Source organism: Ruditapes philippinarum, unplaced genomic scaffold (assembly GCF_026571515.1).
Source record: "Ruditapes philippinarum isolate M1 unplaced genomic scaffold, ASM2657151v2 ctg6109_1_1_1_1, whole genome shotgun sequence".
NCBI lineage: Eukaryota > Metazoa > Mollusca > Bivalvia > Venerida > Veneridae > Ruditapes > Ruditapes philippinarum.
In genome coordinates this window covers 50,236-64,129 of record NW_026863307.1, presented here as the reverse complement: position 1 = coordinate 64,129, position 13,894 = coordinate 50,236, and the positions used below count along the sequence as shown (strand labels likewise).

The 13,894-nt window shown below is 32.4% G+C and overlaps 2 protein-coding genes across 2 annotated transcripts; both read left to right on the top strand.

The window, feature by feature from the left end:
- The first annotated feature begins 5,474 nt into the window (after window positions 1-5,474).
- Window positions 5,475-7,307, top strand: LOC132721789 (sodium-coupled monocarboxylate transporter 1-like). Its single transcript, XM_060706164.1, has one exon. It carries the CDS (start codon window positions 5,475-5,477, stop codon window positions 7,305-7,307), a length of 1,833 nt encoding a protein of 610 aa, XP_060562147.1.
- Window positions 7,308-11,176: 3,869 nt separating this feature from the next.
- LOC132721788 (sodium-coupled monocarboxylate transporter 2-like) lies at window positions 11,177-12,259 on the top strand. Its single transcript, XM_060706163.1, has one exon. The coding sequence runs from the start codon at window positions 11,177-11,179 to the stop codon at window positions 12,257-12,259; it is 1,083 nt and encodes a 360-aa protein (XP_060562146.1).
- The last annotated feature ends 1,635 nt before the right edge of the window (window positions 12,260-13,894 follow it).

The following is a 13,894-nucleotide window of genomic DNA, read 5'->3' as shown; positions in this document are numbered from 1 at the left end:
TACTGTGTGGAAATACAGGTAAGAAAAATAACAATAATTTGAATGTTTAATATTAATTATTATCATACATTTCAATAAAATATAATTTCATACATTTCAATGAAATATAATTAAGTTTTTTCAATGATTTATTGTGTAAATGATATACTTTATTAAATTAAATAACCTTACATGTTTTTTTATTACATCTTTAATAATTGTAGTTTGTTTCAGGTATTAGTGTAAAGGACTACAGAAAAGCCGTCTACGATGGTAGTGACTTGCCATTTACGTGTATTCAATGCTCGCCAGATGTTGATGAACATATCAGAACTCCAGATAAATCCACCAACAATGCTGAAAGAAATGAACAATTAAGTGTATCCTTAGAAATCCCGGTAGTGAACAACACATCTTCAGATATTTATGACATCGAATATTCAAGGAGTGAAACAATGGACTATAGTTCTGACTCCGATTATGACGTGACCAGAAACATACGGGACGTGGCTATGGATCCACCAGAAACGTAAGCATTAGAATTATAATGATGATCATTTTATATCGTTATATTTTAGTATATTTGTTGCCAGTAATTGTTGCCCGAATCATTAAATAAACGATCCGTAATGAAGACAATAGACATATTTTAAAATAGTTATTTATTTAGTTATCTATATTTAAAAATAATTAAATATCTTGCTTTAATTTCAGAACATTTACAGACGCCGAGACGGTTCAATGGGTTCCACTGAATTCGCCGATCGAGTACGAAATCAACAATGGTTCCCTTGGTGGGAAACCGATTAAGCTAGTGTCATCAGAGGGGTATTCATTTGTGAAGAAACGGACATTTTCGAATGGTTCAATCGACTGGAGATGTAGTGTTCGCCACAAAGGAAGCGGTTGTCTAGCCACAATTAAAGAGCTCAACGGTGTATTCCGTATAACGGGACAGCCACATAACCACGCCTCACAGCCCGGTCTGAACACTGCGGTTCAATTCAAAAGTGAAGTAAGTGATAGTTTAATTTGATTGTTAAAGTATTTTAAAAAGTTAATATATTTCTATACCGTACCGCGGCTTTACCAACTGAGCTATTAAGGCCGCTTACACATTTTGTCCCCTTATTGCATTAATAAGTAAACTTAAAATACTGTCTTGTTTACATACATACAAATGTTTGTTAAAATATAAACGTGCACTTACTTTATTTTCAGCTGAAAGAAGTCTCCAAGACGAAACTATTTGAGTCAGCATCCAGAGATAGTGTCAGACATCTCTAGAAAGCATCAGGCAGCCGATAAACCTCCGTTTTCAAGACCAAGTCAGACGAGTCTTTTGAAACAGGGCCAGACAAAAACTGAGACCAGAAGAACCAGTAACAACAGATTTTGAAGTAAGCAAATAATATACTTATAATTATAAAGATTGCATTTACTCGTACAATAGTTTCTGAAATGTAACGTTAACATTTAGTTCATTTTATCATTTCGTCGCCCTAATTCCATAATGATGTAAGTCGTATTTTTACCATTTTGAGAAAATCGACTTCAAAGTTTTAACAGGCCATCACACAATCTTCACACTTACTCAACCAATTTTAATATAAAATACATCATAGTGTGCAGAATTATTTTAACTTTTACACTTTTAATTACGAAGAAGTTCCTGTAGATAGTTTTTTAAAAAACTAGATTTTGAGGCCGGGTTGTGGCAGGGGTTTTCCACGAGCCGCAAATACAGGGGTGAGCCTTTCATTTTGGACAAGCTTTGTGGCGTAAAGCTCAAGAGTTGGGGTTACAGGTAAACATAATAAAACATTATTTTAAAGCTTTGTATAATTTTAAACCAATTTTACTTTTCTCTACGAAATTATTATTGTCACTCTAATAAGTTTTATAAAAATTATAAATGTAAATAAAAATACACACATCTTTAGATGTTATGGTCAATAAATTTTTCTTTTCTTTCTTTTACAGAGTGCTTACAGCAACAATGATAAGGTATATAAACTGATGAGGAAGACATTCGCGCTCCCACTCCTGCCACATGAAGATATTCGATTTTTTTTATTTCATGTGTCTGTGCTTATTATGTAAATTTTAATAAAATAGTTTTGGACTTATATAATATAATTTTATTTTTATGTCACTTCATTTTTTGTTATTGTGTATAGCAAATAATTTTAATGTGATGTAATTCGTTATCATTGTTATTTCGTGTATTGTACAAAAAATATATGTTTTTATGTGTCTTATTGTTAAATAAAGTTAAAATTTTAGCAGCGTTAGACATTGTAATATCCCGATAATTGGTCAATTATCACCTGCGTAAGTCGACGCAGTTACAAATACTTTCTTGAAAAAAGTATTAACTACTCTAATATATATGTTACATATGTTACTTTGAATTAAATTATTAATACGAAGAACAAAAACATCAATAATTTAATACTTTTATTACATTAATCCACATTTTTTAAATCACGGTCCGCCTCGTCTCGAGTGACGGTCCGCCCTGTCCCAAAATATGGTCCGCCTAGTCTCAAGTCACGGTCCGCCCTGGTACGGTCCGCCCTGTCTCACGGTCCGCCCTGTCCTGCAGTCGTCTCGGTCACGGGTCTTACTAACCTTACTAACTACACTGCTAATAAGGACCGCTTCATATAATTATCTTGTTATTGTTAAGAGGGAACAAATATATCATTATATTTTTTTTTAATTATGAGGTACTTATTTATCTAAAACATCATTTGTCATAGTAAATTTTCATTGTTTTGATCTTCTTTGAATACAGACAAATAGATTAAAGACGTTTTCCTTGGCAAAAAAATTGTATCCATTGACCTTATTGAAGCGGTCCGGACATCAAATTATGAGGAATGTGTACATGAACGTAATATTTTTTTTTTTTTTTTTTTTCTTTCTTTTTTTTTTTTTTTTTATTTCTCTTTATTGTACAATGCAAACAATAAAAGTCATGAAATAATACAATAATACAATACCATGAAATTTGATGTAATAACAATGTTATGAAGTGATACACACAAATTCATACATTTGCAAAGTACTATATGTATTTTCTTATTATATTTTTTTTTAAAAAGGCAAAGTTTACTCTGCACAAACGTTCAATTATTAAAGAGTTAAGTTACAACAACAATAAGTGTCACAATTTTTTTACAGCTAATAATGTTAGGTACTTTCATTTTCATTGATTAAGTTTATGTATTCTTTCCATACATCCTGCATTGTTTCAAACCTAAGCATTTTTTTGGCATTAATTATTTCTGTTTTAACCAAAAATAGTAATTGATTTTTAAAAGCCTCTAAGCATGGCAATACGGACTTCATTTTACATTTGTAAATATAATGTTTTAATAATAATAATATATTATTCTCTGGAACTGTGAATCGGGAACAGCCGAAAATGACAGATTGTTCTGAAAAATGAAAAGATAAATTTGGAATTTTGTTTGTTAACCAGCCCTGCACGTCCCTTATAAACATGTTGACTATGTCACATTCCCAAAATAAATGTTTTATGGTTTCTGGATTGACATTACAAAATGTACAGTTGTCGTTGTCCCTAACATTAATCTTTTTCAGTAATACATTAGTACCTAAAATACGATGCGTTATTCTATATTGAAGCCATAAAAGTTTTGGATCCTTAGTCACTTTAAAGGGTAAAGAGTAGATACTTCTCCAGTTAAGATGAATATTAGAAAAATCATTTTGCCAATTTGTTTCTGATTTTGTCTGACGATTATTATTTTCCAGCACATCGTATAATGCGCAACATCCTTTGCGACTTTTGGTAAGTACTTGGACGGCAATTGGCGATATCGGGTTTTTTACTTTGATATCATTTTGATTTACATGAAAATCCGTCAAAGTTTTTGTGAAGGAACGTATTATACCTTCATATTCAAGAAAGTTTGATCTAACATCAAATAATCTTTGAAATTCTTGAAAACTATAAAACAACCCATTTTCATTTACAAAATCGTTGACAAACAAAACACCTTTTCTTAAGTAGTGTTTAAATTCAAACGATTTTCCTGCAATTTTGAAATTAGGATTTAACCATACCGGATTGGACAAGAAATCTGCCCAATTACCTGAACGAATTTTACATTGAAATAAATAAAATGAGTTCAAAACATCCTTCCAAAACAAATTGTTTACTCTACTTTTATGTTGTAACAAATAGTCACTACCATATTTGGTCGACTGGTAAAGAGCTGGACACAATTCTTGTACCAGAAAAGCATATTTAGTGTTTGAAGATAAAAGTCTTCTTATCCAAGTGATTTTCAAAGCACTGATGAAATGTATTAAGTCAACCGCTCTAAGCCCACCATTACATATATCTTGTGTGAGTTTTATTCTACTTATCTTATCCGGTCCATCATTCCAAATAAATTTGAAAAATACATTTTGTAGGTCTTTAATTACATCAGATTTAGGGTTTGGTAAAGTTAAAAACAGGTTAGTTAATTTAGACAAAGCAAGCGTCTTAATCACTGTGATCTTTCCTATAGGAGAAAGTAATCTTCTGGACCATACTTTCAAAAGAGTCTTAACTTTTATCTTGGAAGGATAGTTAAGATCACTTATAGATGTAATATTTGTTGATAAGGTTACTCCCAATAATTTAAATGGACCTTTGTCCCATTTAACACCGATTTCCGGACATAACTCTAAATCGCTATTTCTCATTGCACCTATCCATAACGCCCTAGTTTTGTGATTGTGACATCAAATACTCTATACCCTTAATTTTGATACCTTCGATATTATTCTTTTTTTTTATAAGTAAAGCTAGAATCTCCGCGCACAGGACAAAAATATACGGTGACAGGGGGTCCCCTTGTCTACAACCTCGAAATAAGGGGAACCAGTCGGAGAGGTGGCCATTAACAACAACAGATGATTGCATATTTGTATAAAATAGTTTTACCCATGAAACAATAGAGTCACCAAAGTTGAAAAATTTCAGAACCGAAATCATAAAGTCCCAAGACACGGAGATGAACGTAATATTGATGTGAATACAAAATGTACAATATTTTTTCAGATTGTTAGTTGTCATGATAACTTAATTAAATACATATAGATAGCAAAGTTTATTCAATCAAATTCCAAGTTTCTGTCATTAAGATATAATATTTTAAACATAAATATTTTATAAAGTTTAAAAAAATATATTTTAGTTGAATGATCACAAATAATTTGAATGCATAACTTTGATAAGATCAATTAAGTTATGTTATGATATTTAAATCATTTTAAATCGCATACTCTGTTCGTTTACGTGGCTTGAAACGGCTTGTGATTTTCAACACTTTTAATTTTATTGTATCTAATCTCTTTTCATATCATTTTTACGGGTTTCAGCCGAATGGATTTCACTGAACTAGAGCAAGATTTAACACAACCTTGGTGTTTTTCTTTACTATAAAATTTAAAGAAAATATTAAAATGAAATGGAGCTTACATATTCTTTTAGTGTTGCAGATATTATAGTTTTCTTAGCAAGTGTAAGTGTTTGTTTAGTTATAGGCATCATTTTTGCAATATGTGATAGAAAAAGAAACACAGTTAACAATTACTTCTTAGCAAACAGAAAGTACCATCCTGTACCTGTAGCAATCTCTATGGTTGTTACGTTTTGTTCTTCATTAGGTATGATTGGATTTCCAGCGGAGGCTTATGCCTATGGATTTGGAATTGCATACTTTGCCATCGGAACACTAGCTGCGTATTCCGTCAACGCTATTTTCATAGTTCCAGTTTTCCATCCGCTGAAATTAACAAGCGTATATGGATATTTCAAACTCCGTTATGGGGATAATATTTTGAGGAATATAACATTATCCGTTGGAATAATTTACAATTTATTCTACATGGCAATTATAACAATCGGTACAAGTATTGCAGTAGATGTAGTTATTGGAATTCCATTCTGGGGAACATTTCTATTATTTGCTATTTTGACATCCATATATACGTCGGTAGGTGGAATAAAAGCCGTCATATGGACTGATGTTTTCCAATTAGGCGTTATGATAACCGGAGTTATTGCCGTCTTAATCAAGTCAGTTATTGATGCTGGTGGATCAGAAAAGTTACTGGAGTATTCCAAAGGTCGACTTAAGACAGACTTTAGATTTGATCCAACGATTCGTTATCAAATTTGGAATGTGTCCTTTGGTTCTTTTAGCACGTTGCTGTATTTGAGCCTTACTCAGCAAGCAATGCAACGAGTATTTGTGACACCATCGATAAAATCAGCCAGAATTATGTTTTTCATTTCTGCTCCAATTTTTGCTCTGTTCATGGTTTTAATACCATTGCAAGGTGTAACAATATTTGCATACTATTCGGCTCAAGGTTGTGATATTTTAGAATCGGGCCTCATAAAAAATGTGAACGAGATTATTCCAATAGCTGTCTTGGAACTTTTTAAAGATCAGCCTGGTCTTGCTGGATTATTCACAGCTGCTTTGTCAAGTGCTGCACTCAGTTCGTTGTCATCATGTCTAAGTAGTCTATCAGCGGTAACGTACGAAGATATACTGAAGGTGAAATTCCCTCGTATGCAACCAGATCGGTACATAAAATTATCTAAGATTATAGTTTTGATTTATGGCCTAGTTACAATAGGACTTGCATTTGCCCTTTCTACTTTGCCAGGATCTATTGCTTCGATATTCTTTAGTTTGATGGCGTGTGTTGATGGACCAATATGTTCAATATTTCTGTTGTCGATATTTTACAGCAGGTCATCAACAAAAGGTCTTGTAACGGGCGCTTGTTGTGGAATGGCCGTCACTGTATGGCTGAATATAGGAAGCAAGCTCACTGATGCACCACCATTTCCGCGCCTTCCGCCCGGTCCGACAAACCAATGCTTTATATATTCAGATAAATATTTTCCGATGGCAAATATAACACAAATATTAATTCCAATTGAAAACATTACATCTTTTATAAGCTCACAATCAACTCCATCGTCTTCAAGTAGCACGGCTCCAGACAACGGTCAACAATTGACATTCTTACAAAATGTTTACAGTATATCTTACATTTTCTTCTCATTTATTGGATTGATGACGTCACTATTTGTAGGAATTATTCTAAGTGTTTTCACGAAGCCACCTGAACATTTAAACAGACGCTGTATGTTCTCATTTAAAACGCACGTTCTAGAGGAAATATGTGGAGACCGTCTTGATAACACAGTAGATGTAAGCAAGAATGTTAAGCTTGATAGAAATGAAACATTACAGTTCTTAGAAAAGGACGAAGAAATGTAAGAAGATAATTTCAAGATGTATGTCTTTTTCATAGACGAATTTACTGATACAATTGTTAATTTCCTTTTTTGTTTTGTATTTGTTTTGTTTTGTATCTTAATGTATACAATATTAGGACTTGCTTGTCTGAATAAGAATAATATTCTGTATAATACAAATGTTTTTTGTTCAAATACTGTACCTATGTAAAAAATTCATGTGTGTTATGTAACAGTGATTCAGGATTTTAAGATAAGGAAAATATTTAGAATGGGTTAAACGCATAAAAACAAACTAATACCTTTTATAATTCCTTCGAAATTAGAACTGCCACAAATCTGACAACGATATTCTTGAACGCGACTTTTTTTAATAGGGTATACATTTTGACTTAAACTTTAGTCCAACTTATAAGACTTGTCAAAGATACATTACGAAAATTGTTTGGGCAGGCTAATTCATCAAGCAATTTCTTGTTTATACATGACTAAAGATTGGAAATAAGTACATTTTTAATATCAACAGGGTCCTTTTAAAATAATTACAAGATCTAGTTTTTTTAACATTTTGTACTCATTTGTTGCCACAGAAACAAACCACCCTTCTCAACACAGGATTTGCATAATCTCCATATCACCATTTATAGATGTTTCATGTTTTGAAAATATACATCTGTTGTTCTAGCAACCACATAGCTCAAAACGCGAAGAACATCAAATGATGCGCAAAATCTCCATACCCGTATCTGTATACTATCTGTCCATGATTCAAGTCATTTATCACGGATTAAGTGTTCCACAAGTCCGTTTGTAACAGTCTTTCTTATATTATTTTACTTCCGTCAAAATGACGAAAGGCAAACGTTATTATATTTTTATCGGTCACTATAGAGAGGAAGCTGATTATCCCCATAGTAAAACTAAGTAATTTTCTTTATATAATGTTATTGCTGTTTTACACCAAACAATCGGACACCTCGAGTAGAAAGCAAGACATGGGCACTCGACCCCAATATATTTACTTTTAGTAAAAGGGTCTTTGCTCACTCTTCTAAAATCAAATAAATCATAATAAGTTTGCAAATCCAAAATTTGTGCAACTCAACTACTATTTGAAACTCAGTTTCAATACAAAACAAAATTGCATGTTTAATCAAATGCTATGTCACTACATTAATTCAACACTAGATACATGTAGTAAGAACAGAAGGTTATTTTTGTTTTGTTTTCTATACAATTGAACTTTGCCATAATGTAGGAATGTCTAGTGACTTTGGGGGCCAAGGTCATATTTCAGCATTTCAAATGAAAGACAATGTGCAGATGTATCTAATGTTTAGATACAAAGGCAAAGAAAACAGTGAAATAAATGATTCAAAACAAAAATATTCTTACTTAATAAAATTTTGGTATTTACTCTACATGTATTACAAAGCTGTATTAAACTTTGAAATACAGTTAGTTATTTTTCCTAAATACTATCTTTTTAATACTATCTTTTCAATAATGCATTACCTAGCTATTTCTGAAAACAAAAAAAAACTGTTAGGATTTAAAATCATCATTATAAACGTGTACATGTTCACATGGTGTGAAACAAAATTTCCGATCATTTCTCTTGCCAGAGGTCATGACCTCAAATCATTTCATGAGATTCCCGAAAAGCAAACATCTTTCTTGCTAGAGTTGAAAAACGAATTTTGGTTTATCATACTGAAAAATGAATAATATTATCAATATGGTTCATCAAACATCATTTACGTCGAATGTTTATTAACCGTAATTATATACATGTATATAGTAATCAAACAACCCACCAAACCGAAACCTCCTAGGTAGAACATAAAATAAACAACGAAAAGATGATGTTTGGTGTTAATCATGACTGTGTATGAAATCAACGTTTAATCAAAATTCTAGAATTTGATATCAATATGTTTATATTCAGAGAGGTTATCCACCTTAAAGTTACATAGCATTTCTTCCTCGTAAATGTAATTTACGAAAATTTATATACATTATATATCCAGAAAGAACAAATCTCCGATCGAAAAAACGAGCACGCCATGCGGAAATCTATAAAACCCTACAAACTACAAATGTAATACATAAACGTATTTGCAACTGAATCAGACAAATGGTTAGCTCGAGAAAATGGTGTATTTTACGAACATGTATTCACTTTATATACAGAAAGAGAAAATCGCCGGTCAAAAAGAAAGAAAAAAAACACAACAACAACAACAACAAAAAAATACAAAATAACCCCAAAAAACACATAACAAACGACCCGAGAAAATAGTGTACTTTACGAAAATTTGTACACTTTAATATATACAGAAAGAACAAATTTAACCGACGGTCCCAGAAAACGACCATGCCACGCGGAAACCTCCCGAACATATTGCTTCTGTTAGGTCTTTGTGCTTATACTGTGCAAAGAAAGCCCACCAAACTTATATAAAAACGCATTTTCAATGGAATCAGACAAATAGTGTTTTCACGATTGGCTCGAGAAAATAGTGTATTTTACGGAAAGTTATATACTTTAATTACAGAAAAAAACAAATCCACGGCCCAAAGAAACGCTCATGACACGTGGAAATCTCCATGACAAACTGCTTGCATTCGGGCTTTTGGCCTTATACTGTGCCAAGAAGACACTCCAAAGTAATAGTAAAACGCATTTTATACGGAATCAGACACATGGTGTTTTCACGGTTGGCTTGAGAAAATGGTGTATTTTACGAAAAATGTATACACTTTATGTACAGACGGTCCAAAAAATACGATCATGCCACGCGGAAATCTCCCGGACATATTGCTTGTGTTAGGGCTTTGAACCTTACACTGCGCATCAAAGACCCTCCAAACTAATACAAAAAACGCAACGGTAAGTGAATCAGACTAATGGTGTTCGATAAAACGGTGTATTTTACGAAAATTTATACACTTTCTATACAGAACGAACTAATTGCCGATCAAATAATAAAAATAATAAAAAACAACCATGCCACACGGAAATCACACGGACATATTGCTTGTGTTATGGCTATGGGCCTCTATTAACTATAATACAATTACTCAATTGTGTCGGAACCAGACAAATGATGTTTTCACGATTAGCTCGAGAAAATGGTGTATTTGACGGAAATTTAAACAATTCATATGCAGAAAGAACAAATCACCGGTCTCAAAAACGACCATGCTACGTGAAATATCCCGACCATATTGATTATGTTAGGGCTTTGGGCAGTATACTGTGCAAAGAAGACACTCCAAACTAATAAATAAACGTATTTTCAACGGAATCAGACGTAATGTGTTTTTACGGTTTGCTCGAGAAAATGGCGTATTTTAATTTAAGAAAATTGCTACACTTTATATACATTTTATAAAAGGGACGGACCGCGCACAGCTTCTACGTTGTACTATTAAGTTTAGTGAAAATTTAAAGTAAACTGTCAGTTGTAAACCATGAATAATTTGAATGTTATTTGTTTTTAATTCTGAATAAGCATATAGACAGAGTGCAAAGTTTATTCAATACAAATTCCATTTTTCTTATAAAAATGTTTTACATGTATTTGAAGCATAAAACTTTTTATAAAGTTAAAGTAAAAAAAATGTTGGTGAATTATCAGGAGCCATTTAGATGAATAACTTTGACATTATGATCAATTAAATTATGTAATGATATTCTTAATCCTTTCATCCCATTCAATGCATAACTGCAACGGCTTGTGATTTTCAACACTTTCAATTTTCTTTTATAAAGTCTTTTTCATATAATTTTTACGGGTTTCAGCCGAATGTATTTCACTGAGATATAACAAGATTTAAAAAGAGCATGCTGTACATATTCGTATAAAATTAAAAGAAAAAAATGAAATGGAGCTTACAAATTCTTTAAGTGTTGTAGATTTAACAGTTTTCTTAGCAAGTGTAAGTGTTTGTCTTGTCATAGGCATCATCTTTGCAATATATGAAAGAAAAAGAAATACAGTTATCAACTACTTCTTAGCAAACAGAAGGTACCATGCTGTACCTGTAGCAATATCTATGGTTGTAACGTTTTGTTCCTCATTAAGTATGATTGGATATCCAGCGGAAGCCTATGCTTATGGATTTGGAATTGCATACTTTGCAATCGGAACACTAGCTGCGTATTCCGTCAACGCTATTTTCATAGTTCCAGTTTTCCATCCACTGAAATTAACAAGCGTCTACGGATATTTCAAACTCCGTTATGGGGATAATATTTTGAGGTATACAACATTATCCGTTGGAATAATTTACAATTTATTCTACATGGCGATTATAACAATCGGTACAAGTATTGCAGTAGATGTAGTTATTGGAATTCCATTCTGGGGAACATTTCTATTATTTGCTATTTTGACATCCATATATACGTCGATAGGTGGAATAAAAGCCGTCATCTGGACTGATGTTTTCCAATTAGGCGTTATGATAACCGGAGTTATTGCCGTCTTAATCAAGTCAGTTATTGATGCTGGTGGATCAGATAAATTACTGGAGTATTCCAAAGGTCGACTGAAGACAGAATTTAGGTTTGATCCAACGATTCGTTATCAAATTTGGAATGTGTCCTTTGGTTCTTTTAGCACGATGCTGTATTTGAGCCTTACTCAGCAAGCAATGCAACGAGTATTTGTGACACCATCGGTAAAATCAGCCAGATATATGTTTTTCATTTCTGCTCCAATTTATGCGCTATTCATGGTTTTAATACCATTGCAAGGTGTAACAATATTTGCATACTTTTCGGTTCAAGGTTGTGATATTTTAGAATCGGGCCTTGTACAAAATGTGAACAAGATTATTCCAATTGCTGTCTTGGAACTTTTTAAAGATCAGCCTGGTCTTGCTGGATTATTCACAGCTGCTTTGTCAAGTGCTGCACTCAGTTCGTTGTCATCATGTCTAAGCAGTCTATCAGCGGTAACGTAAGAAGATATACTGAAGGTGAAATACCCTCGTATGCAACCAGATCGGTACATTAAATTATCTAAGATTATAGTTTTAATGTATGGCCTAGTTACAATAGGACTTGCATTTGCCCTTTCTACTTTGCCAGGATCTATTGCTTCGATATTCTTTAGTTTGATGGCGTGTGTTGATGGACCAATATGTTCAATATTTCTGTTGTCCATATTTTACAGCAGGTCATCAACAAAAGGTCTTATAACGGGCGCGTGTTGTGGAATGGTTGTCACCATATGGCTGAATATAGGAAGCAAGCTGACTGATGCATCATCATTTCCGCGCCTTCCGCCCGGTCCGACAAACCAGTGCTTTAAATATTCAGATCAATATTTTCCAATGGCAAATATAACACAAATATTAATTCCAATTGAAAAGATTACATCTTTAATAATCTCGCCTTCAACTATATATCGTCTTCAAGTAGCACGGCTCCAGATAACGGTCAACAAATGTCATTCCTAAAACATATTTACAGTATATCTTACATTTTCTTCTCATTTATTGGATTGATGACGTCACTGTTTATTGGAATTATTTTAAGTGTTTTCACGAAGCCACCTGAACATATAAACATACGCTGTATGTTCTCATTTAAAACGCACGTTCTAGAAGAAATATGTGGAGACCTGTTTCATGACAGAGACGATGTTAAGTTTGATAGGAATGAAACATTAAATTTCTTAGAAAAGGACGAAGTAATGTAAGAAGATAATTTCAAGATGTATGTCTTTTTCATAGCTTCTTTAAAATAAACGAATTTATTGATACAATTGTTACTTTCCTTTCGTTTTGTATCTAAATGTGTGCAATATAAGGACTTGCTGGTTTAAAATTACAAATAATTATGAATTATATTTCATTATAATACATAATATGTTTTGTCTAAATACTATGACTCTGTAACAATGTCACAGGTTTATCGTTAATTCAGGGTTTTAAGATAAAGAAAATCATTGGAATTAGTTAAACGCGTGAAAAGGGAAATAACATCTTTTATAATTCCTGTATATCAAATAAAAATCAAAGCGAGATAACACGATACACTTTTACATTCAATGAAGTTGCTTTAATTAATTTGGATAAAAGCATTTATTTTTACATAATATCATAATTATGTCTTAAAGAAAAAAAAAAAACAAAAAAAAACCCCATCATATATCTGCGGATAAAATGTTTTGATCTTTATAAGGTATATCATAAAAAAGTCTTTGTATAAGTTTTATGAATGTATATTGTTTTACTTGACATTATAACCTCAGTATAACATACTATTAATATTATTCAATAAAACGATTGCAGTTTAGATCAATTTCGTCCACAGTTCCCCGCGACAAAAATGAAGAACGGATGTTTCGTGTGGCATAGAATTGTTTTCATTTATTCGTCCGTTAAATTTGCTTCTTTTTTCCGACATTTCTGTTTGCCGGTAAAGTGCCCCATATAGAATAATTATTCCCGGTCATTTTTAACAATTGTAATTACTTTTCTGGAGAACGGAATGAGCGAATGATCTGAAATTTTGCACACAAGTTATTGTTCTAGACCTATATCAAATGGAGTTTTAATCTCGAAAAATTATTCCCAGTCCCATCGTGTAAA